Source organism: Mchenga conophoros, linkage group LG7 (assembly GCF_057382185.1).
Source record: "Mchenga conophoros isolate Kocher_MC1m ecotype Shallow Benthic linkage group LG7, M_conophoros_male_GT1.1, whole genome shotgun sequence".
NCBI lineage: Eukaryota > Metazoa > Chordata > Actinopteri > Cichliformes > Cichlidae > Mchenga > Mchenga conophoros.
Window position 1 is genome coordinate 58,225,139 of NC_140532.1, and position 21,418 is coordinate 58,246,556.

General features: G+C 39.7%; 2 protein-coding genes across 2 annotated transcripts in view; one reads left to right on the plus strand and one right to left on the minus strand.

Annotated features, from left to right (window-relative positions):
• The window catches only part of LOC146571296 (carnitine O-acetyltransferase-like), a 32,052-nt gene extending 27,104 nt beyond the window's left edge, over nucleotides 1–4,948 (minus strand). The window contains exons 1-2 of the mRNA XM_085280447.1: nucleotides 4,725–4,948; nucleotides 1,197–1,493 (exon numbers count right to left, since the gene is read on the minus strand). Of these exons, the coding sequence (XP_085136573.1) occupies nucleotides 1,197–1,493; nucleotides 4,725–4,754 (327 nt within the window). The 5' untranslated portion in view covers nucleotides 4,755–4,948. The remainder of the gene's footprint in view (nucleotides 1–1,196; nucleotides 1,494–4,724) is intronic.
• Nucleotides 4,949–7,211: 2,263 nt separating this feature from the next.
• On the plus strand, nucleotides 7,212–20,769 carry LOC146571298 (carnitine O-acetyltransferase-like). The gene is made up of 15 exons (XM_085281276.1): nucleotides 7,212–7,413; nucleotides 7,739–7,832; nucleotides 7,990–8,286; nucleotides 9,373–9,488; nucleotides 10,605–10,658; nucleotides 10,960–11,122; nucleotides 11,977–12,151; nucleotides 14,285–14,460; nucleotides 14,826–14,926; nucleotides 15,166–15,285; nucleotides 17,656–17,778; nucleotides 17,972–18,107; nucleotides 19,508–19,570; nucleotides 20,039–20,176; nucleotides 20,352–20,769. Exons 2-15 carry the CDS (start codon nucleotides 7,806–7,808, stop codon nucleotides 20,574–20,576), a joined length of 1,914 nt encoding a protein of 637 aa, XP_085137402.1. The 5' UTR covers nucleotides 7,212–7,413; nucleotides 7,739–7,805; the 3' UTR covers nucleotides 20,577–20,769.
• The last annotated feature ends 649 nt before the right edge of the window (nucleotides 20,770–21,418 follow it).

Sequence of the window (21,418 nt, forward strand, 5' to 3'; positions counted from 1 at the left end):
AGAGTGACTGTTATGTGAAGGCTGTGTGCAGGTAGGAAAAGGACCCAAAGTGCAGACAGTCAGAGACAAAGGGTGAACTTAAATACAGCTTTAATGTCAGTGCCATCACCAGTGTGTGAATGGGTGGATGACTGAATGTGTAAAGCGCTTTGAGGTCCTTGGAGACTAGTAAAGCACTATACAAATGCAGGCCATTTACCATTTAATGCTGAACTCCAAAAAGTAACAAAACTGAGACTCCAAGGTAAACTTATGCAGACAGACCACACAGCTAGATAAGGGTAGATCACGACACAGAGACAGAGAAACACAGGGCACAGAGGGAGCAATCAGGGAATGAGTAACAGGAGGGAAACACAGCTGGGGCAAATCAGGGGCAAATCAGGCCTAATGAAACAGGGGAAGCAAAACCAGATACATTAACATAAGACATGGACCTTCAAAATAAAACAGGAAACAGACTGAACTTATAGACACAGACTCACAAGCAGGCACTGTAACAGAGATGTGGGAACAGGGCAGACACAGACACTGACTGGACACAGAATAGAGGGAGCATGGAAACCCACACCTGAGAACTACATAATCAAACATCAAGAAGAACTGGGGAAAAATTGGAAATGCAAAGCAGAAACTAAAACCTTCACAAAAACAAACTAAGATAAGAACACCAATAAAAAAGGTACAAAACTGAAACCACTGGGTCAACGACCCAGGTACCCTAACAGTCACAGTGGTCCACTGTTAAATCAGTGCATTACTTTAATACCAATGAAGGCTTCTGCTCTCTCTAGTAAAATGCTATGGTCAGTGTTGTTTAATGTTGCACTCAGGTCTAGTAGGACAAACACAAAGACAAGTTCATTGTGAGAACCAATGAAAACTTAGTTTATCACTCCTCAGCAGTCTTGATAAGAACCGAGAATTATTAAATGAAAAAGATTAGAAATTTGTGTACATTTAGCTAAGATAGGACCAGGTAAGGGCTTTTTCAGTAAGAGTTTAATTTTACCAGCTTGAAAGCTTGTTAACAATGATCAAATTTCAAAAAAAACAAACAAGTCAAGTTTTGAAGATGTGGATAAATTAATTAAGTCACTACTTAAAGCTAAAGGAATAAGAGGCTCAGAGCTCCCTGTGAGCTTTCATAACAATCGCACCTATAAGCTCCCCTTCAGTGCTGCTGTTAGGCTTACCCAGTTGTCAGTATTGAGAGCCTTCTTTTCTAGGCCTTTCTGCAGTTTTTCTCCAACGCCTCCTGGTTTCAGGAATTCTTGAACCAGCTGTTTTGTTCTCTTCAGCTCATCCACCTCCACAAAGGGCTCCAGGAGTATGAGGTAGCGCTCACAGGTATGCTGAAGTGTGGGCACTGGCTGAGTTGGCAGGGCTTGTTGGTAGGTCAGGCATCTGCCATTAACCCAAGTCCTTGATACAGGCTTCATCAAATGGCAGGAACTGACTAAGGCACAGGGTTTCACCATGCCCATCTTTACCTGATAATTACAAGAACTACTGAGGTGAAGAACAACATGAGTAATAAGAGAACAGTCTGGCTGGTCAACAGCCAGTGAAACAATATATGGATTGAAATAAAACTAAGACTTAAAAAAAAAAAAAAAAAAAGACAGTAAAATGAGCATTATGCTAGCATTAACTGAGAGTGCTGAGAAAGAAAGAAAAACTAACACTTTAAAGTTTTGTACTTTTCTGCATAAATGATCTAAAACATCATCTAACTTCCTTAATCTCCAAAGAGTAGATAAAGTATGATGAAACATGATTGATTATTCATTTGCTGAGGTACTGATACAATATTCATATCCAATGGGGAAAAGAGACCAGACTTTAAAGATTAGTCATTAATTTGAAGAAGAAATGATGAGTATAAATGTGTGCAAATGTTGGATACAAAGCACTTTGGTGTATATTTAAATTTAGAAAAAAAAAAGTACTGTTGGAATGGGTGCAAATGGGTGATGTTGTATAAAGCACTTTGAGTGCTGAAGTAGAACGGAAAAGTGCTATATAAGAATCAGTCCATTTACCATTTATAGCGATAAGGTTCTGGGTTTAAATCCAACATCTAGCTAGCGGCTTTCTGTGTGGAGTTAGCATGTTCTCCTCATGTCTGTGTGGGATTTCTTTGGGTACTGTGGCTTCCTCCCACATCCCAAAGACATGCAGTTGTTAGGTTAACTGGAGATTCTAAATTGGTCATAGGTTGGAATGGCTGTCAGTCTGTGACAGACTGGTGGCCTGTACCCATTTATTACTTATGCAGAAAAGTACAGCTGGGATTGTCTCCAGCTTTTGCGTACTTCAAATGAGCACTTTTATTATGATTTTAAATCTAATTATTCATCTGTAACCTGAGAGAGACAAAACGTATGAAAAAGATTCTGGTACAAATCAGACAATTTACTGATGGACCTCTGATATTAGTCACCCATATAGTAACAGACTCAAGAGTGGATCTGCCCTTTTTATTTAAGAATAATAATAAAAACTCTTTGCTAAGGTTTATGACCATTCATTATGTTTGTTTATCTAATATCAGCCTTTACTGATCGATGATGGCTTCCTCACAGCCAACGTTTCACATTTAACTAACCTTTCATTTTGGGTATTTCAGTATATTTTTGGAAGATGAGACATTTTAAATAAGGAATACAGATCAAAAATGTAAACTAAGGTGCTATGAACAGATCCAGATGTGATGAGCTGGGAAATGATGGGATGAAAAGGGGGGGGGGGGGGGGGGGCAAAACGCTTGGACACTGCTAGCACTGGAGCCTACACAAATGCAAAGCAGGAGATGAAGCATAGCTGAATATGTTTCCAAACCAACTTCATTCTAAGCCAAAGACTAGAAAATATGGTGAAGCATATCTTCCCTTTGGCTTCACCTGCACAAGTGCCGAGGTAGGTCTCCCCTGCAGAATTTGTTTTCCCTTCGTAGGGAGCAGCGCTGGGCTGTTTAAATCACGGACAAACAGTATCCCACATTCTTGATTTTTAGTTCACAAACACTTCTTGTAATGCCTAACTACTCCTGTCATTTTGGAGATACACATAGTATAGGGGAGACCGGGGATAGTTGTAACGTGGGTCAGTTGAAACACTTCCAATTTCTCCAATCAGGGCTAAGTTTCAAATGATGTGACTCATCCTATACATGCCCAATTCAGTTCCGCTATTACATGTGAAAAATCAGCACATTTTGTCAAACACAGACAATTTAACATGAAAAAAGTAATTTGCATGCCAAAAAGTAAGTTTTTCTACTTTATTTCAATTTGTAATAACATTATCTGCTTTGCAGTTAAACTCATCAAACTTAAATTATGTTATTTGTATGTCTATGGGGATATATTCTGTGTAGGTCTTTAGTGCTAATGTTTTAGCCGTTGGCTGTAATGTTAGCTAGTTCATGGCTATAGGAGTTCTGGGTCAGTTGTAACAGCAACAGTCTGGGTTAGTTGTAACAATAATGCAGATGTTGCAACTTACCACACTATTACTTTAACTTATATTAAACAAGTTGGGGCAACGACATCAGCAGAGAGAGGTTCACTGGTCGCATTTGTATATGCGGTTAATGCCATTGGCAACACAATTCCTCCACTGTTTGTGTTCCCACACATACATTATGCAGACCTCTGTGTCAGAGATGGAAGAGTAGGAAGTACTGGTAGTGGAAATAAATCAGGATGGGTGCAAGAAACAGATTTCCTCATCTTTCTGAAGCACTCTGCAAACCACACCAAGGTAAGCCATGATAAAAAGTAATGGAATTGCGATGCTGGTGAACAACTACATTTTTTCAGCTTCATTGTTATTTTCAAAATTGGTGCAAGAGTTGCAGGTTATAATGCCCACTGAGCCAATGAGGCCAAACTCAAGGAAGACCAACCAAAATTAATGAAATATTCAGTTGCAGAAAATTCCATAACTTGTCTTTTTTGGGGGGTTGGAATATGTTGCAAAGCTAGATTTCTGCATTCTGTCTCTCTCACTCACACACACACACACACACACACACACACACACACACACACACACACACACGTGCTGAACTATTTAATTATTTAATAGCAGAGACATGTAAATACTTTGCATTACATTTTGAATCCACTACCTTAAAAGAGCTCCAATTTACAGACAGAAATGTCAAAAATGTTACAACTATCCCCGGTCTCCCCCATGTAAGCGTGTAAAACCTGCAGATAGTCAGATTAACAGTATTTTGTCTCTATCTGCCATTCTGCAATTCATCTCATGTAAACAATAACGTGGCGCACAGCTGACATGAAAAAAGGCACATACCTTTGACGTTGCGTGACCAGCTCTGTATTCCTCGTCCACACGTAAACATAAAAAATGAGTTTTTAAAAAAAATCTCAGTTTTCGGTGATTCGAAACGCCGTTTACGTGTGGATGAAACAGCTGCGTTTTCAAAAATACCCGTGTAGGTGCAGACGCAGCGTAAAAGAGTTAGTTTATTTTCTTACTACCTGTAATTTATCGCAGATTACTTGTATTTGCTTAATTGTTTACTAAATGTTTGAGGTGTGAAATAAACCGCAATGGAGCAAAATATGGGTGTGTGTGGTTGGAGGATGTGTGCGTACGCGTGCACGCGAACATTTTTCTTGTAAAACAAAGGGGGGCCCAGCAAAAAAAAGTTTGGGAACCACGGAGTTAAATGAAAGGATATTTCTTACCACAGTTCTGGTGCAGAATCTCAGTATCATATTTCCACAGAATGACGCTGGACGGTATTCACCAGCGTAAAATAAGACGATGAGGTGTTCGCAAACGAAGAACTTTGCTCCCAACACTCACACGAATGCTTTACCTAAATAAACAGGACAAATACGAGTGTGACAGGTTCTCCGGATTTAATGTTTTTTTGTTTTGTTTTTTTAATGCAAGTTTCTAATGTTACTGAGATACATAAAGCAATGCTATATTCAGATTTAGCATGCCCCATCTGGTGGTGGACAAGCTTCAAAATTCTTCAATTCTTGAAGAGACTGTTCCCTTACTTGCGTGCATCTGAGAATCTATCAGTTTGTTACCGACATGGGTGGGGATGATGTCATATTGTACTGCCCCGTGGGTGAAACAGCAAGTGTTTAAACAGAAGAACAGGTACAGCCAAAATTAAATTAATATATAGTTGTTGGTTTTGTTTTTTTAACTTACTTTAAGACGCCTTGCAGTACAAGCCAAGAGAGAAGAGCAGGGACTTAAATAGTCAGAGTTAAACAGGCCCTAGAACTAATGGCTCTTCTTAGCGATGTTCCACCAATAGGAATTTTCCACTTGTGGGGTTTACACCAATAGCAAACTTCCACGAGCTGGTTAAGTTAACTCAGTAAGGTAACCCACGTGAAATGGATGGTTTTAGCAGCATCTGGCCTATCTAAGAGGGGCGTTTCATGGATCATGTGACTTTTATTCCACACTAAATGATCCCTATGAATGACACCTATTCTCGTCACAGACATTATGACATGATGATAAAATTGTATAGGATCTATAAAGAACATAAAAAAGATAACTGGAAAATGCAACACTGTTGCCAAAAGGGCACAGTCAATAATGCAGAAAATCATTAATCTGGTTATTTAGCGCAAATAGCATTAAAATCAACATTTTCATTTAAGTTAATGATTTTATCTCTCAGTTTGCTCTCGGTGTTGCTGTTTATTTAAATTGGATCCATTTGCAGTGGATTAAAACTTACTCCCCTACAGCCTAATAAAGGAGACATGGAAATCACTTTGGTTGTCAACAGATCAAAGTGAATCAATAATTTTATTCTTTAAAAAGGAATTCTTGGTGTGTGTTCTGTGATGGTATGCCTTGCTTATATAAACTGTAATCCCCAGCAGAGAATCTCTAATATGTTTGAAACATTACCAATGCTCATCAGGGAAACAACCAGTTCAGATGCTACTAAAAATCTTCAGATCCTTAGTCTCCCTGCAGAGGTCTGAGAGATTTTCCTGAAATGGTGATGCTGTTTTCTGGAGAATTGATTGGTCAGTATGCAGATTTCTTTCTGCTGATTAAGCTACAGGCTAGGCTCCACTGACAATTAGTTTTCCAGAAAATAGTGTCGCCATTCCTAGAAAATCTCTCAGAGCAGGTTAGGTTCGTAGAATAATTTACCATGGGGATTTATGCTGATTTACCCAAGCTGCAACTTTTACTGAAGCCTTCTTTCCCTGCATGTTCCACATATAAAAACAACTATAAAAGATTATTAGAAGCAAATGGATTATTCAGGGTTAACAATGACTCGACTCTTTTGTACTGTTAAAGAGGAAGGGATGAGGGAGCGGGTCACTTGAGGCAGGCCCTGCAGGCTCTTATCTAGAAAACAGAGTAAATATAGACACAGCTCATCTGATGTTTATTGAAGATCTAAAAGATACGCTTTTGAGGGAAAGAAAAAACACTTTGCAGAACTGCAAGGCCAAAATCCCTGAACAGGGTTACTTCTGTCATGTGAGATGCACTTGTGTCTTTATGGTCACGCATCCTGCTCAGACAAGTCTTATGCCAATTGAAAGTGATGGTAAGACTAGAAACAGTAAAACTAGTATTGCCATCAGACTTTTTCATGTTTTAGCACCAAAGTTATAATAATTGGGGAACTCAAACTACTTTTTACATGCTTGGTTTGCCAGACGTGCAGAAAACCTGCAAGAGATTACAAGTGACACACTGGAGAATGTACCTGACAATATCCTAATTTGACAAAAACTTTAACATGAACTTACATTTTTTGCTTTGAGCTGATTTTTCACTGCCTGTTTTCTAAATGCAAATAAGGATAGCTCATCCAATCAACATGATTTATAGAAAATTCAAATAAAAGCTATTTAGTGCTTAAACTCAGATGAACCAATATGGCAGAATGGAGACCCAGGAATGACACGAATTAGGATAGGATCCCCCACATTCTAGATGCTGGCATTGGTGAAAATGAAGATGGAGGATGGGTGTAGCTTACCAATGAAGCTCCGATTACCAATGTAGTGTAACTGAATTCAGATAATGTAAAGATAACCTGGATACGCTGAACTTGCTTTATTGAATAGGGCTCTGATTGTCTACTCCACCTTAATTGCTTCCATCAGAGTTCCCACCTGTGTCTCAGAAAACCATAACTAAACCCAAGCTGTGACAGCAGACGGTTCAGTGCTTAATCAGCAGAAGATTTACTCGGGTAACAATAAACAGTAGATGGCAGCAATATACCATTGATGCATCTAGTCAATCTACCCCAAAGAAGTAGAAGAAGATAGATTGTTCTGTTTGGTTGGTCTTTATATTTCAATCAACTTCACCATTACCTTCATCTTTTGCTAAACCAGGAAGAGCTGTAGCTGCTGACAGGTAACTCCAAAGGCAAAAAAGGCAAAACTATTAGCAAACTGTGCACCAAATTTAAACATAAACACACAACAGAATAATTTACCAATTTATTGGTGACTGTAAGTTAAAAGTGGTAACGATGTTATTTTAATACTATCAAAAATATATTAATTATTATTAACTATTAAACCGTTCTATTTGCTTTATTAACTGCTGCAGAGAAAAAGAAAGGCTTTCATGTCCCTTTTTATCTGGTTTACTTAAGTTAATTGTCTTGTTGGGGGAGGGGAGCATTTATCATTTCCTTTAACCAGAGGATTTTCTTTTTCAAATATTTTCTCAACAGCACTGTGACCTGACAGTTAAACGGGTTTAACAATTAACTCCAAGTGTGGAAGTTTACTGAAAGAAAAATGTTGAGAATTCTGAACAGAATTATAGTAAGTAACACGCTCTCAGTTAACTTAGCCTTTTGTTAATGTAATAGTGTAAATCATTTCCCTGGCTCTTTTTTTTATTGTATCATTATTAATGATCTTATTTTTATTTCGCTCACAGAATTTAATGTAGTAACTAAAACATTTTTGCATCTGTCAGGTGAATGTTGGAATGATGAATTCTTATGGCTTGGTGAAATCCTGTCGGCTGGTAAATTCTGCATCGGACACTCTGATGGGTGGCAGGTATCTGAACCATCAGAAAGGACTGCCCCGTCTGCCTGTGCCCCCTCTGCGGGAGACCTGTGAACGCTATCTGAGTTGTCTGGAGCCCCTTGTAACAGAGGATGAGCTGAAGCACATAAAACGGCTGATGAAGGAGTTCCTCAAAGAAGGAGGTGATGGAGAGAAACTGCAGAGAAGCCTGGAGAGGAAAGCGTGCACTACTGACAACTGGGTGAGTGCAAAACATGGATTAAATGTCCTTAACTGTCCATGTTAGTGGTCGGACAGGAGAGCTGATAGGTGCAGTTTAGGAGGGACTGTGGTGAGAAATCATGGGCAGCATAATGGTTTTTGTCCTGATGTGTCTCCATTCACAGCTTTTTCAGAAACATTGTCAGTGGCTTATTGTTGGGTTGTTTTATTATAAGTTGGAGCTGGTGATCCTGAATCCTCCCTTAGGAAACAATAGGTCTAGGCTGCCATAATTCATTGTGTATTTCTCCTTTCGTCGCCTTTTTCAATCACGTATTTATATACGGCAGCACGGTGGCACGGTGGTTAGCACTGTTGCCGCACAGCAAGAAGGTCCTGAGTTCAATTCCAACATCAGGCCGGGGTCTTTCTGTGTGGAGTTTGCATGTTCTCCCCGTGTTTGCGTGGGTTCCCTCCGGGTACTCCGGCTTCCTCCCACCGTCCAAAGACATGCAGCTTGTGGGGATAGGTTAATTGGATAATCCAAATTGTCACTAGGTGTGAATGTGCGAATGACTGAGTGTGAATGGTTGTCTGTCCCTGTGTGTTGGCCCTGCGACAGACTGGCGACCTGTCCAGGGTGTACCCCGCCTCTCGCCCTATGACAGTTGGGATAGGCTCCAGTGCCCCCCCGCGACCCTGAACAGGATAAGCGGAAGCGAATGGATGGATTGATGGATGGCATTTATATACTTCTCTGCATTTAATTATTTGTTATTATTAATCTCTGGCTCTCTTCCACATCATGTCTTTTTCCTGTCTATCTCCAACCAGTTGCAGCAGATAGTCAGCCCTCCCTGAGCCTGGTTCTGCTGGAGTTTTCTTCCTGTTAAAAGGGAGTTTTTCCTTCCCATTGTTCCCAAGACGTTTGCTCATAGGGGGTCATATGATTGTTGGGGTGTTTGTTTTCTTTGTATTATAATTTTTTTTTTTTACAATATAAAACACCTTGAGCCATTTGTTGTTGGGATCTGGCACTGTATAAATAAAATTGAATTGAACTACTAAACATTAAAAGTAATCAAAGACTTTTCAGACAGACTGTTTATGTGTTTTCTCTTTGCAGCTTGCAGATTATGGGATACAGATTAATTATTTGGACTCGAGGGAATCTTTGCTGATTTCTAACGGTGGATTTGTTCTTCCCAAAATGGACTTCACTGATAAACAGGGACAAATAAGGTAAGCACATGTGCACACACATCAAACAAATGACATGGAAGGACTTAAGGTCTGTTTTAGTTAGCTGAGCATCTGACTTTATGGACATCAGAAAAGGAAAATATACTACCATGCATTTGTAATTTTGTACATTAGAAAATACAAAGATGTGCACTGGCCCACTGTCTTATCCAACTTGCTCAGCTTGGACCTGCACTTGGACCCTACTATTGCAGGATTTTTTTTAAATGTAAACACAGACCCAGCAAGTGGTTTTGTTGTTTTTTGTTTTTTTTTTTAAATCTTCCAAAAGATTAAACTAAGTAAACATGTGGCAATATCCCATCCAATAGGCTAACAGTGAGTTAACTAGCTTAGGGGAAATATTCTGTGTTTTTTAATGTATATGTGGAGATGAGAAAAGTCCTACAATGATGATCAGCTTGATGACATTCAGCTGGTTTTAGGGGTTATCATCATAGAAGGTGGTTCTCTTCTAACTGTACTTCAACCAGTACAACTAATACTCCAAAACTGCTTGCCATCACCTTTGTTCATTTGGGAAATCTTACTCAAATGAAGCAAACCTGCCAACGACTTTCCATATTCTATTTCAAGATGAACTACACCCTAAGAATTTACAACCTATCGGTACATTAACTCCAGCTTCAAAAATCCTAGCATGCTTCATCGTCAGAGCCTGTTCACACTCACAGAGTCCAACTATGTCACTTCCCCTCAGTTTTCCATCAAGTTCTTGTGTAATCCAGGATTTCTTCTGATCACTTCAGATCACTTCTCATTTATTCTGCATTTGTGCTGGTACATCAGTCACTCACCCCGACCACCGGATCGAGATTGTGGGTCGAACTTTAATTTTAGTGTCCCAGCTTTTTCTGAATTTGGTTTTGTGTATAACTTCAATAATTCATGCAGGATCAACTGCTCTGTGTGAAAATAGCTGAACATATTTTGTCCATGGGCAGTTACAGATAAATTGTACGGTATAAATTATAAGGATCTTTGGTTTTAGGAGTTTGACCCACATTAGGTATCTTGGCCACTTTGCTTTTAGTGAGTCATATTGCATTGAAAACTTTTATGTTGTATTGTTTTATAACTGTTTTTTCTGACCAGGTGTGCTGCCAAAGTGATAAAAGCTGTTCTGGACTTCAAGACAATGATTGAGGAGTGAGTACCATCAGATCACTTAAAACTTCTTGCAATCACAAACATGGCAAAGATGGTGTAGTGGACCATGGACACAATGTGAAACACTGAAAGATGCCTGGTTGGGGACCAGGGTTGTATTCCAGGAAGCATGTTTGACAAACTCTGGGTTTACTTTATAATAATGTAAAATAGTCAGTGAACTCTATGAACCAGAATATTTGAATAGAGGTTTTAAAGTTATTGCTTGTCTTGTCTTTTTTTTTTTTTTTTTTAATTTAACCACGAATGTATGTTAGGACACACCCTCTTAATTTTGCAGTGAGACACTACCAGTACAATATATGCGAGGAGAGCCCCTCTGTATGATGCAATACTTCCGGGCACTGTCATCCTGCCGTGTCCCTGGACAGAAGACTGACTCATTGGTGTTCCATGCCAAGAACTCCAACCCCAGACACATTACAGTGGCACAAAACTCTCAGGTGAGGTGTCAAACATACACCTTTATTGAGGTGTTTGAGTTCAGGGCCCCATTATTTATCAAACTTGAATTCTACAAGTCCAGGTAAAAAAGCACCGGCTCAAGCACCAGCTTCTTCTAATAACTCTTGAAAAGTTATCACAGCACATACAGAAAAACAAATCAAACAAGGTTTCTCCCTACATTTACACTCATTTCATTGGCATCCTTGAAAAAGGATTTAAGGGACAAAGGACACTCTTTCGAGGATGCCATCTTCACATTTTGGACAGAGAAGACAGATGGTTTGAAAGAGGAGTGAAAGAAGCCATTTATGTCCACTGTGAAGGACCATCTTATGGCACCAACTGTCTGCCATCTATAATCCAGTGTTGAGATTCCTTCCCAGACTCCTTAACGCCCACTCACATCCCGGGCCATTTAAACTCAGGAAATCACATTATAGGGTGGGGCTAGGTTTCACAATGAGCTCAACTAAAACCATGCCTGATTGTGACCTACACCCGTTTTTACACCTGGGCTCGTGTGATTAAGTAGAGGATCATTAGGGGGTCCTTTTGTCCCTCTTGGGGTGGACCCTTGAACTGAAGAAGCTTCTCGGATGAGAGGTGAAACATCTTCAAGCAATTTAGAGAAGTCCAGACGCTCTTCTTTCTAAGAATCTTAGACCTCTAAGGCTTAATTTAAGGTGCTACTAAAATTGTCATACATTTCACAGGAATACTCATGTTTAATTTATTTGGAATAAGTTTTGATCTTCCAGTTCCTTTAACAATGGGCAGTAATGCCTGAATTACAAGTGGTCTCTTTCTCAGTGTTGAACTGTCAGTCCAGCATTGTTGTCTCTCTTTTCAGTTCTTTACAGTGGAGGTCTACCACAGTGATGGCACTCCGATCACTGCTGATCAGCTTTGTGTTCAGCTGGAGCGGATCTGTAATTCATCACTAGAGACCAACACAGAACATGTTGGTATTCTCACGACCCTGCACCGGGACACCTGGTACAAATACTATAACAAACTGGTCCAGGGTGAGCACAATTATACTTCCATAGACATGTAAAGAGGCTTACAGAAATTGTGTGTAATAAGTAAAAACAAGGATTTTAAGGGCAAAGATTCATTGTTAAGGGACACAGTAGATTATAATTAGTCATATGCAAAGTGTTAAGGTCACCTGTGTAACCCCACCTACCATTGGGACACAAATGTTAATACAAGAGCAATAAATTTAGGTCAGAATAATAAGTAATATCATAATCTAACCACCACCTATTTCCAGTTTGAATTCACTTTAGATGTATTCATTTATTTATTTAAAAATGTGTAAATGTAGACACTTTAAGCAATTTCAAGCTCAACCTGTGAAATGCTGTCATTTGTTATTTTACTGTAGAGCATGTGCAAGAGGGTGTAAGTATTGCAGTGTATTAAATGGAGGAGATGCAAGGGGATGGCCAGGGGCAGGAATGATTTTCTGAGTCGTTCAGTGGTGCTTTTTAGTAATCTTGGTCTCTCACTGAACATGCTCCTGTAACTAGCCAGCAGAGAGTAGGGTAGGGTGGGGGCCATTATGGCCAGCATTATCCTTATCTTAGACAACATCCACCTCTTAGACACCACCCTAAGGGAGTCCAGCTCCATCCCAGCAGCGTTACTGGCCTTGCGGAACAGTTTGAGTCTGTTGGCATCTGCAACCCTCTACCAGCTGCCCCAGCATGCAACAGCATAGACGATCACCCAGAAGAGTTGGCCTCATGGTATTGAATGCACTGGAAACATCGAAAAACATGACCCCACCATGCTTCCGGCTCATCCAAATGGGTGTAGACACAATTGAGCTGGTAGATGATGGCGTCCTCAGCTCTGAGGTGGGGCTGGTAAGCAAACTGAAGGGGATCCTGATTTGGCCAGACTAGAGGTCGGAGCTGGTCAAGGATGAGTCTTCCCAGGGTCTTCATGATGTGGGAGTTTCTCCTGTAATTGTCCTCAGCCTCTCTGATCTTGCCCTTCAATAATGCCTGAACCACTCTGAAGCCCTCTTCTTGTCCTTCAGGAGTGCTTTGATGTCCTTAGTTACCCACAGCTTGTTATTTGGGTAACAATGGACAGTCTGAGTTGGGACAGTGGAGTTGGTGCAGAAGGTTATGTAGTCGGTGATAGGATCAGTAAGTCCATTGATGCCCTCACTCTAAGAACCTTCCAGTTTGTCAATTCAAAACAACCCTGTTGTTCTGCTAAGGCCTCCGACCACCTCCTAATACTTGTAGTGGTCACAGGCTCCCTCCCCACAATAAGCACATAGCAGGGTGTGAGGTGAATCAGGTTATGATCTGACTTACCGAGTGGGGGGGAGGGAGAATGAACTGCATGCGTCCTTGACATTACTATGCAGTGCATCTAAAAGTCTCCCCATGCTGGTGTGACAGACCACATATTGTGTGAAAGTTGGCAGTGTAGTGTCCAAGGCGACATGGTTGAAATCACCCAAGATGGAAGTGAAAGCACTCGGGTGCTGAGTGTGTAACTGGGCTATAGCAGAGTGGATAATGTCACATGCAGCTGTGGGGTTAGTCGAGGGGGGAACGTAAACAGTCACCAAGCTCACATGGGAACATTTCCTGGGCAAATAATACAGCCCTAGTTCAACAGTGCACAGTTTGATGACAGGTGCCATGCCAACGGCATCAGGGCGATCAGCTGATCTCTGGAGTAAACAACCTGTGCGGTGTGTAGCGGCTCCTCCGCGCTGCCATTCCTCAAAAAAAGTAACTATTCCGTGGCAATAAACGGAACAAAAACTCTATCGATCCAAATGTTTTAAAAAGAGATATTAAAAAAAGGAGGAACACTCTTAAGTACTAAGGTCAAAGAAATAAGTAAGAAAAAAGCTAAAGTAAAAAGAAAAAGCAAGAGCAACTGAAACAGGCTGCATGCTGTTTGATGCATGTGCACATGCATTAATACTCCCATGGATGAATCGGAAAACAACTTGGAGTTAGATGTTTGGCATGCAGAATGGATCGAACGGCTAACCTTCAGATTAGAATATTACATTTTAGGTTTTCTAGAATATTAAACAATTGTGTTAAATTTAAACAATTGTGTTAAATTTATCTTAACAGCATATTTGCTTTGTGTGTCTTTGTGCTTAATTTGTTCAGATCCCTCCAACAAAAAATCAGTTTCAGCCATTGAAAGGAGCATCTGTGTGCTGTGTTTGGACAAAGCCATGCCTCGGACATATGAGAAGTATAGCAGGTTTGAACCAGTGCAGGTTTTGCATGGAGGCGGCACCCAGTGGAACAGTGCTAACCGCTGGTTTGACAAATCGCTGCAGGTGAGAGAAGGAAAACCGAACCACTGATGTATCATTCAGGCAAGCTCTATTTTACCTTGCATAGAGATCAGATTCAAGTTGTGCGAAAAGTTAATGATAGAGTAGTTCTACTAATGCAAAAGAAAAGTGAAAACGGTCTGTCTCAGTGTGAGAATAGTAAAAAGGGTTAGTATGTTTAAATGCCAATGACCTTCTAGGTGCCTTTACCTTAGTTGTTGTTGTTGTTGTAGTGTTATTTTTACATTTTAAACCAGCACTTTAAAAGCCTATATTGATGGCCCAATTTACTAAAAAACTTCCCTATCATAGAAGCTCAGTAACAGAACCGCACATGAAGAAACTTAATTTGTGTGTCTTTCTTTCAGTTTATTGTTGGTGAAGATGGGACATGTGGGTTTACCATGTTGCATGCCATTATTGATGGCACACCATGTATGGCTCTATCAGATTATATCACATCTTCCATGTAAGTTTACATCCTCTAAAAAAACCACACTTCAGGAGCATGTCACGTTTTCTTTATAAATTTTAATTTCCGTTGTTTTTGCAAATGTAATTATGTCATCTTAAACATCATTAAGCAATTTTCTAGCACACCTAACAGTGACTGTCACTTCGTCTGTCACTAGATTTGATGTTCTGTTCTACTGTTTTTTTGTTTTTTTTTTTGTTTTTGTTTTTGTTTTTTTAAATGTGTGGAGACAGGAAGAAACCACAGATGATGGAGTCTCCTGTGGCACTTTTGCCAATGCCTCAGAAACTACACTTTAACATCACACCTGACATTAAAACAGCCATTGAGGAGGCTAAACAGAGTGTTGACAAGTAAGCGCACATGCCTGTTTAAGCTCGGTCCTATTTCATGCAAGTCTGTCTCAGAAACACTAGGTTTGTAGTTTTGCACTACAGTTAAAGGGTTGGACAACTAAAACATTTTAATTTAAAACTCTGTAGTAATGTTTAAGTTTAGCTTTAACTGGGTGTGAACTCTCCTTTGTCAGTAACCATACAAGCTAGCATAAGAACAGCAGATATCATAGCAGAGGGAAGCAGCATGAAGGTGAGGTGTTGAGGGCATGTACCTAGGAGTCCATTTACTGTGGGAGAGTGGAAATCAGAAACTGTGAACTGATTCTCTTGAACGTGGCGTTAAGAAATGCCAGAGTTTGAAATTATTCTACAGTACTACATAACTCTTCCTGTTGTCCATACTGACAGTCACAGTTCATATGTATTTGGACAATGATTAAAGTTCAGACTTTCAGCTTCAATTCAAGGGATTTAACAACTATTTCATTGCAGTTTAGCAAATACATCTATTGCTGTACATAGTCCATATTCAGAGACGTCAAGCTGTAATTGGACGTCTCTTTGTTTGTTTTTTCTTCCCCTCTATATACAGTATACTTAGATGAAAATCATTTGACTGGCTGAAGTCCCGAATCCATGCACATCACCAACGGCTGCATTTGTTTGTTTGTTTTTCCCTTTGGTGTACTGAATATCTTTCTGCATTCAATTTTCTTTTCAGGAACTAAAAAGTATGTCTTTGTGGACTGTGATCAAATGACTGACTTGAGTATTGGAATATATTCAGCCAAATTCTTCAAAAACTGACTCAACACCACTTCGGTGCAAATAGAAAATAATCACAAGCATATTGCAAAAGGAGAGTTTCTCAGGGCAGAGTTTTGCATGGTACACTTAACAAATCATCCTGTTATTTCTGTCAGGAGTCACATCAATAAATAGTAATGCTGGTCAATCAAAAATGTAACTGGTCACTTAAAGCAATTTATTCAACTCCTACAACACAGTGGAGTTGTAGATGGAAGAATGGGGTGTACATCACCTACAATCAACAGTTGGGGGTTCCCAAACAGTTATCCCTTCCAAAACCAACATAAAGCTTCTGAAATGGCCCTCCCAATACCCCAACCCATTAACAGATTAAATCTTTTGTGTATTATGATTAAAAGCTGGGTCCGAGCCAAGAAACTAACCAGTTTTAAAGTAATTCTGCCAAGTAGTGGTCAAATATCCAGGCAGAATTATGCCAGAAACTTGTTGATGGCTACCAAGATATCTGTGGAGGTGTAACCTGCTAAGGGACATTCTGTGTGGATTAGAGGTATGCTTGTTTTTGTGTTTTCACAAGAATTGCATTATCAAGATGTCACAGTGGCAAAAGTGACCAGATGGTTTCACTGTGGGGATGGTGGTCAGATTGATAGTAGGGTTGTCAAACATAAGGGTTGAGGGCCTCCAATCCGGTCCAGTGGATGGCTTTTTAAGTTTTTGGACTTTTAAGAACATTTTCATAGGTTTAAAAACAAAGCCATTGATATTACATCAAACTAATTAAGTAATAAATAAACAATAAAATGGCAAAAGGATCATATTTCTTCTTCGCCTTTGCCTTCACCGCATTAAGAACAAAGTGTGCTGTATGTGGCATGTGATGTAAAATGAGTTTGACATTCCTGTTTCTGGTTCACAAAGCCTTGTTTTTGCCGGTAACTAGTAAAAGAATCCAAAATTCTAGTAACAAGCAGTAAGAACACAAGGAAGAGCGACAGACGTAGTGAGAAGTAAGAGGAGAACTTAAATATAAACAAGTGTCATGAGAGCCAGCTGAACACACTGGGACAGTCAAACAAGAGAAGCAAAACAGGAAGTGGGTTACAATAACTGGAACGAGGAAACTCAGACAAAAATACATTTGGCACAGGAAAAGGAGAACTGAGAGAAATGCCATGAAAACTAAAACTCTAATGTAAAAAGTACAAAATAAGCAATTAATAAATTAATTTTGAGTAATAAGCAGAATATTTTAAAGTGCAAAAACTGAATAACCTGGGTGTAAGGCACAGGACCATGATAGCAACAACCTGCCTGAATCATTAGGTAGGCTCATTTTAAAGCATGCCTATAGTGGGGAGCATTATTTGCAAAAGTCTCATTAAATCAGACTTTAGAAATGTATCAGGAAAACAGATTAAATGAGCTCCAGAGTTATTTTCTCAGAACTTAAATTAATCAGTTTGTTTCCGCAGACAGTGGATTATATACAGAAAACATGGAAGTTTAGAATACAGCTCCAAAGAAAGAGGGAACAGCCACATGGATCTGAAATGAAGAACACTAGCATAACTGTGTGACTGTTACACATATCTTCTATCTCCACCATCACAGGCATGCCCAAGACCTGGACCTCAGGGTTTTGGTATTCAATCACTTTGGGAAACAAATTCCAAAAGCACATCAAATAAGCCCAGATGCTTTTATACAGATGGCAATACAGCTGGCCTACTATAGGTGAGATACTAAAGGACTAAAAGCATGGTGTTTTTTTCTTTTCTTTTTAAAGACAAAGTCTTGTTTCCATTAACAATGGTGATTTATGCAGTTTTAACATAGCTCTAAGGTGATGATTTCAACATTTCATATGCTGAGTTGACCACTTTTTTTTTTTTTTTTTTTTTTTTTTTTTTCCCCCTTATCTTGGCAGGATCCACCAGCAGTGCTGTGCATCATATGAAGCAGCCTCCATGCGTTTGTTCAGGAAAGGACGGTTAGGTGTAATCCTTTCAACCTCCAGTGCCTCAGCTGCCTTTGTCAAGTCTTTTGATGATCCCAAAAAGCAGGTCAAATAGGAAGAATTCGACTCAATGTCAATATGCAACCGTGCAATATGTGTCAATTTTGCTAATTCTGCTAATGTGTCAATGATTCTGAATCTGAGCCCATCTCTAAAAGACTAATTTTCTTAGGTGGCCCATCTTCACAAGTCTGTCAAGGTGGGGACTGATCATTCAGCATTCTTCCAACTGTGGGCCACACCCTCTCTCTGTCACTCTTGGAGAGGCCTTTCAATTCCTTGAAACGAGCATCCAAAGCTGTTGCAATCTTGATTCATTCATCGTTGATATTGTTTTCTTAAGGGGAGGTTAGGTCTGCTTGGAATGCCGTTTTAAACCTAGCGACTCATCATCATCAGAGATTTCCATAACATGATGCAAGTGGAAGAGGGCAGGCAGTACCACTGAGAAGGAAACGTAGGATTCCCCACCGGGAATCTCAGTTACATACCTGTAGTGAAAACACACAGAAGGAAAGATGGAAGACGAACAAAATGGTTCTTCTTCCATCTTTCAAATCAAGAAATTGATTTTGTTTAATCAATTTTATTTCAGCCTAAATGTTATATAGATTGCTGACTTCCAGGGCTCCAGAAGAGACTCCACCTTCTGCCGTTTGTCCCATTCTTTTGGCATCAGCCTGACAAGTTTGTGGCTCTGTTGGTCTAAGGTCGCTTTAATTGCTGCTTGGTTGCGGTTTAGACGCTTGACCATTTCTAGTGTTGAATTCCAGCGTGTTGGCACGTCCTGGATCAATGGCTCCTTCCCCTGCCCCAGGGTTGTTTGCTGTGTTTCCAGCTCTGAGGCGTCGCTGGACTATGTTTGAAGCGGCCAACATTTTTTTTTTTTTTTTCCCTAGCACTTGACACACCAAGACCCACAGTGATGCATCTCTGTAAGATGTGAGCCACACAAGGCATGTGCTCAAATGGCAAATGTTTAGCTGCAGGTGTCATGTTACGTGCACACTCAGTTTCTACAGTTGTGATTTTTTTTTTTTCTTTTTCAGTTTCACAGAGCCCATGCATTTTTGACATTGTGCTTCTTCTTGGAGCCTTGTTCAATTAATCTTGCAAAACCTTTGTAAAGCCTGTGTCCTCGACAATATTAATAGGTCTGCAGTTTGTTGCAATCCACTTGGGAATTGTGTTAGTCAGTTTGTCCAAGGTATACTTACTGAGGCCCTGACGTTCTTTGAGAGTAGTTTGTCGCAAGCCGGGTGAAGCGTTAACCAAAGTGCTAGCAGCATCTCCGACTAACGTATGCTTCGAGTTAATGTGATATTTTAAACCCCAAACTGTTTTCTACTTAAATCCTGTGGTTTTGTGTTGTGTCACTGCTTTGGGTGTCTAACACAACGTATTTGGTTAAAAGTATGGCTTATAACCTTGTCTTGTTTTTTCCAGAATTCAGAGAAACGTAATTTATTGGAAAATGCTATAAAAGTGCATATGTGGAACACCAACATGGTGAGTATCATTTCCATAACCGTTCAGTACATTAGTGTGACTACAATTTATAAACTGTAAATATGTTTGTGTTTTTGTTCCCTTTGTTTTTCTAAGTCAAATCTGACAGAGTCAAGTTTTTGAGAAACAGTTGAATCACTTAAAATACAACTGTAATGGAATAAAATGTCAAACACAGCTGGTCCATAGATAGTATTTGAAGTGAGGAGAGGATGACCTAAAGCACAAGGTTTGGGTTGTTCCTGGAAGTAGACAGACATTGTTCATGTTGTCTGTGTGTATTGGGTATAACGGTTTTGCTGTGCAGTCAAATCTATTTAAAGTAATTAATCTTAGGAAGAATAACATTTAGTTTTGCTAAACCTCATCCTTTAACAGAAAATTGTGCCCTGTGAAGAATAATACTACAGCAATACTACATCTGGTGATTATTGTTACAAATAAATTGACTCGTCTCCATCATGACAGGAAATTCGTGGCCGGACAACATTTGGACACTTCTTGGGCCTGAAAGTTCAAGCTATTGAGAACAATATCCCCATGCCAGACATCTACACAGATACCTCCCTTAATAAAGCCTTTAACTTTCTACTTTCTACAAGTCAGGTGAGGGCTGGGCCTGAAAATGTTTCATACTATAAGCCTACTGCAGTTCAAATAGAGATGATTAATTTTATTATTATTATTTTTTATCCAATACCTTTTTATATGCTCTAAAATTGATTATGACAAACGATCACCAGTAACTAATGATTACATTCTCACTTCTGTTATTCACAAGGTGGCGTTCAAGGCTGCCTGTCTGGGTTCTGCTGTTCCAGAAAAACTAAACTCATATGATTTTTGCTACAGTGTTACAAGTGACAATTTCACCTTTGTAGTGTCAGCCTGGAAAAGCTGCAAAGAAAATAATGTGGTACGACTGATACAAACCCTAGAAGATACACTGGTAGACATGAAGATGCTGCTGGAGGAAACTAAGCTAGAGCCAGATGGCTCTACCTAGATCTAGGTAAAGAAGCTATTTGATAGCAAAATTCAAAGCAATTGGTTGATTAATACGAGTCATTCAACTTTATTTTTCAACTGTATTTTATTTTTGTTTGTTTTAAAATAAGAGCTTTTTATGACATGTTTTATGTTATAGATCGTTAACTCATGATTCTTGTACATTTCAAATAAATTGCTTAATGACTGGACTATTTTAATTGACTGTTAATTTTTGACTATGATTTGAAACTAGTTCAGATTAAACATGCTAAGGAAATGCACCTTATTAAACAGTCAAATTAAAGAATATTATTATTTTGCTTATCTGGATTATACACTGTTAGATCTAGATCTGGACCAGGGTATCGCTGAACTCCATGACAGTCTGAGGTGCAACCTGATGGCGTCGGATGGACACAAGTCTCCTCTGGGCCCAGAGGAGTTCTATTAGATTTAGGTTCAGGCAAGCATGGGAGCCAGTCAGTGCTATCATTTCCTTCACCCTCCAGGAACTGCCTGCATATTCTCGCAACGAGACTGGTTATTGTAGTGCACCAGTGTAGGGTCTAACAGGGACTCCGAGGATTTCTTCCTGATACCTATTGAGAGTCAGGGTGCCATTGCCTAGCGTGTAGATGTCTGTGCATCAATGTTACAGGCAGCAAAACTTTCTTGATCACTTCTCCAGACCCTGTCACATCTGTCACATGTACAGAGATTGAACCTATTCTCATTTGTGAAAAGCACAGGGTGTTAGGGGTGGAGCTGCCAATTCTCATATGTCATTTTCTCATGGCAGATTCCAATCTGGCTCCATAGTGTTGAGAAGTGACACGAGGCTCAAGCCACCCTTTGAAG

Excerpts from the sequence above, each read along its gene's own strand:
- LOC146571298 (XM_085281276.1), top strand. The coding sequence starts at position 7,806 with ATGTTGAGAATTCTGAACAGAATTATA. Across the intron at positions 15,286-17,655 it reads GCTAAACAGAGTGTTGACAA|GCATGCCCAAGACCTGGACC; the intron begins GTAAGCGCACAT and ends CCACCATCACAG. Across the intron at positions 20,177-20,351 it reads TTCTACTTTCTACAAGTCAG|GTGGCGTTCAAGGCTGCCTG; the intron begins GTGAGGGCTGGG and ends GTTATTCACAAG.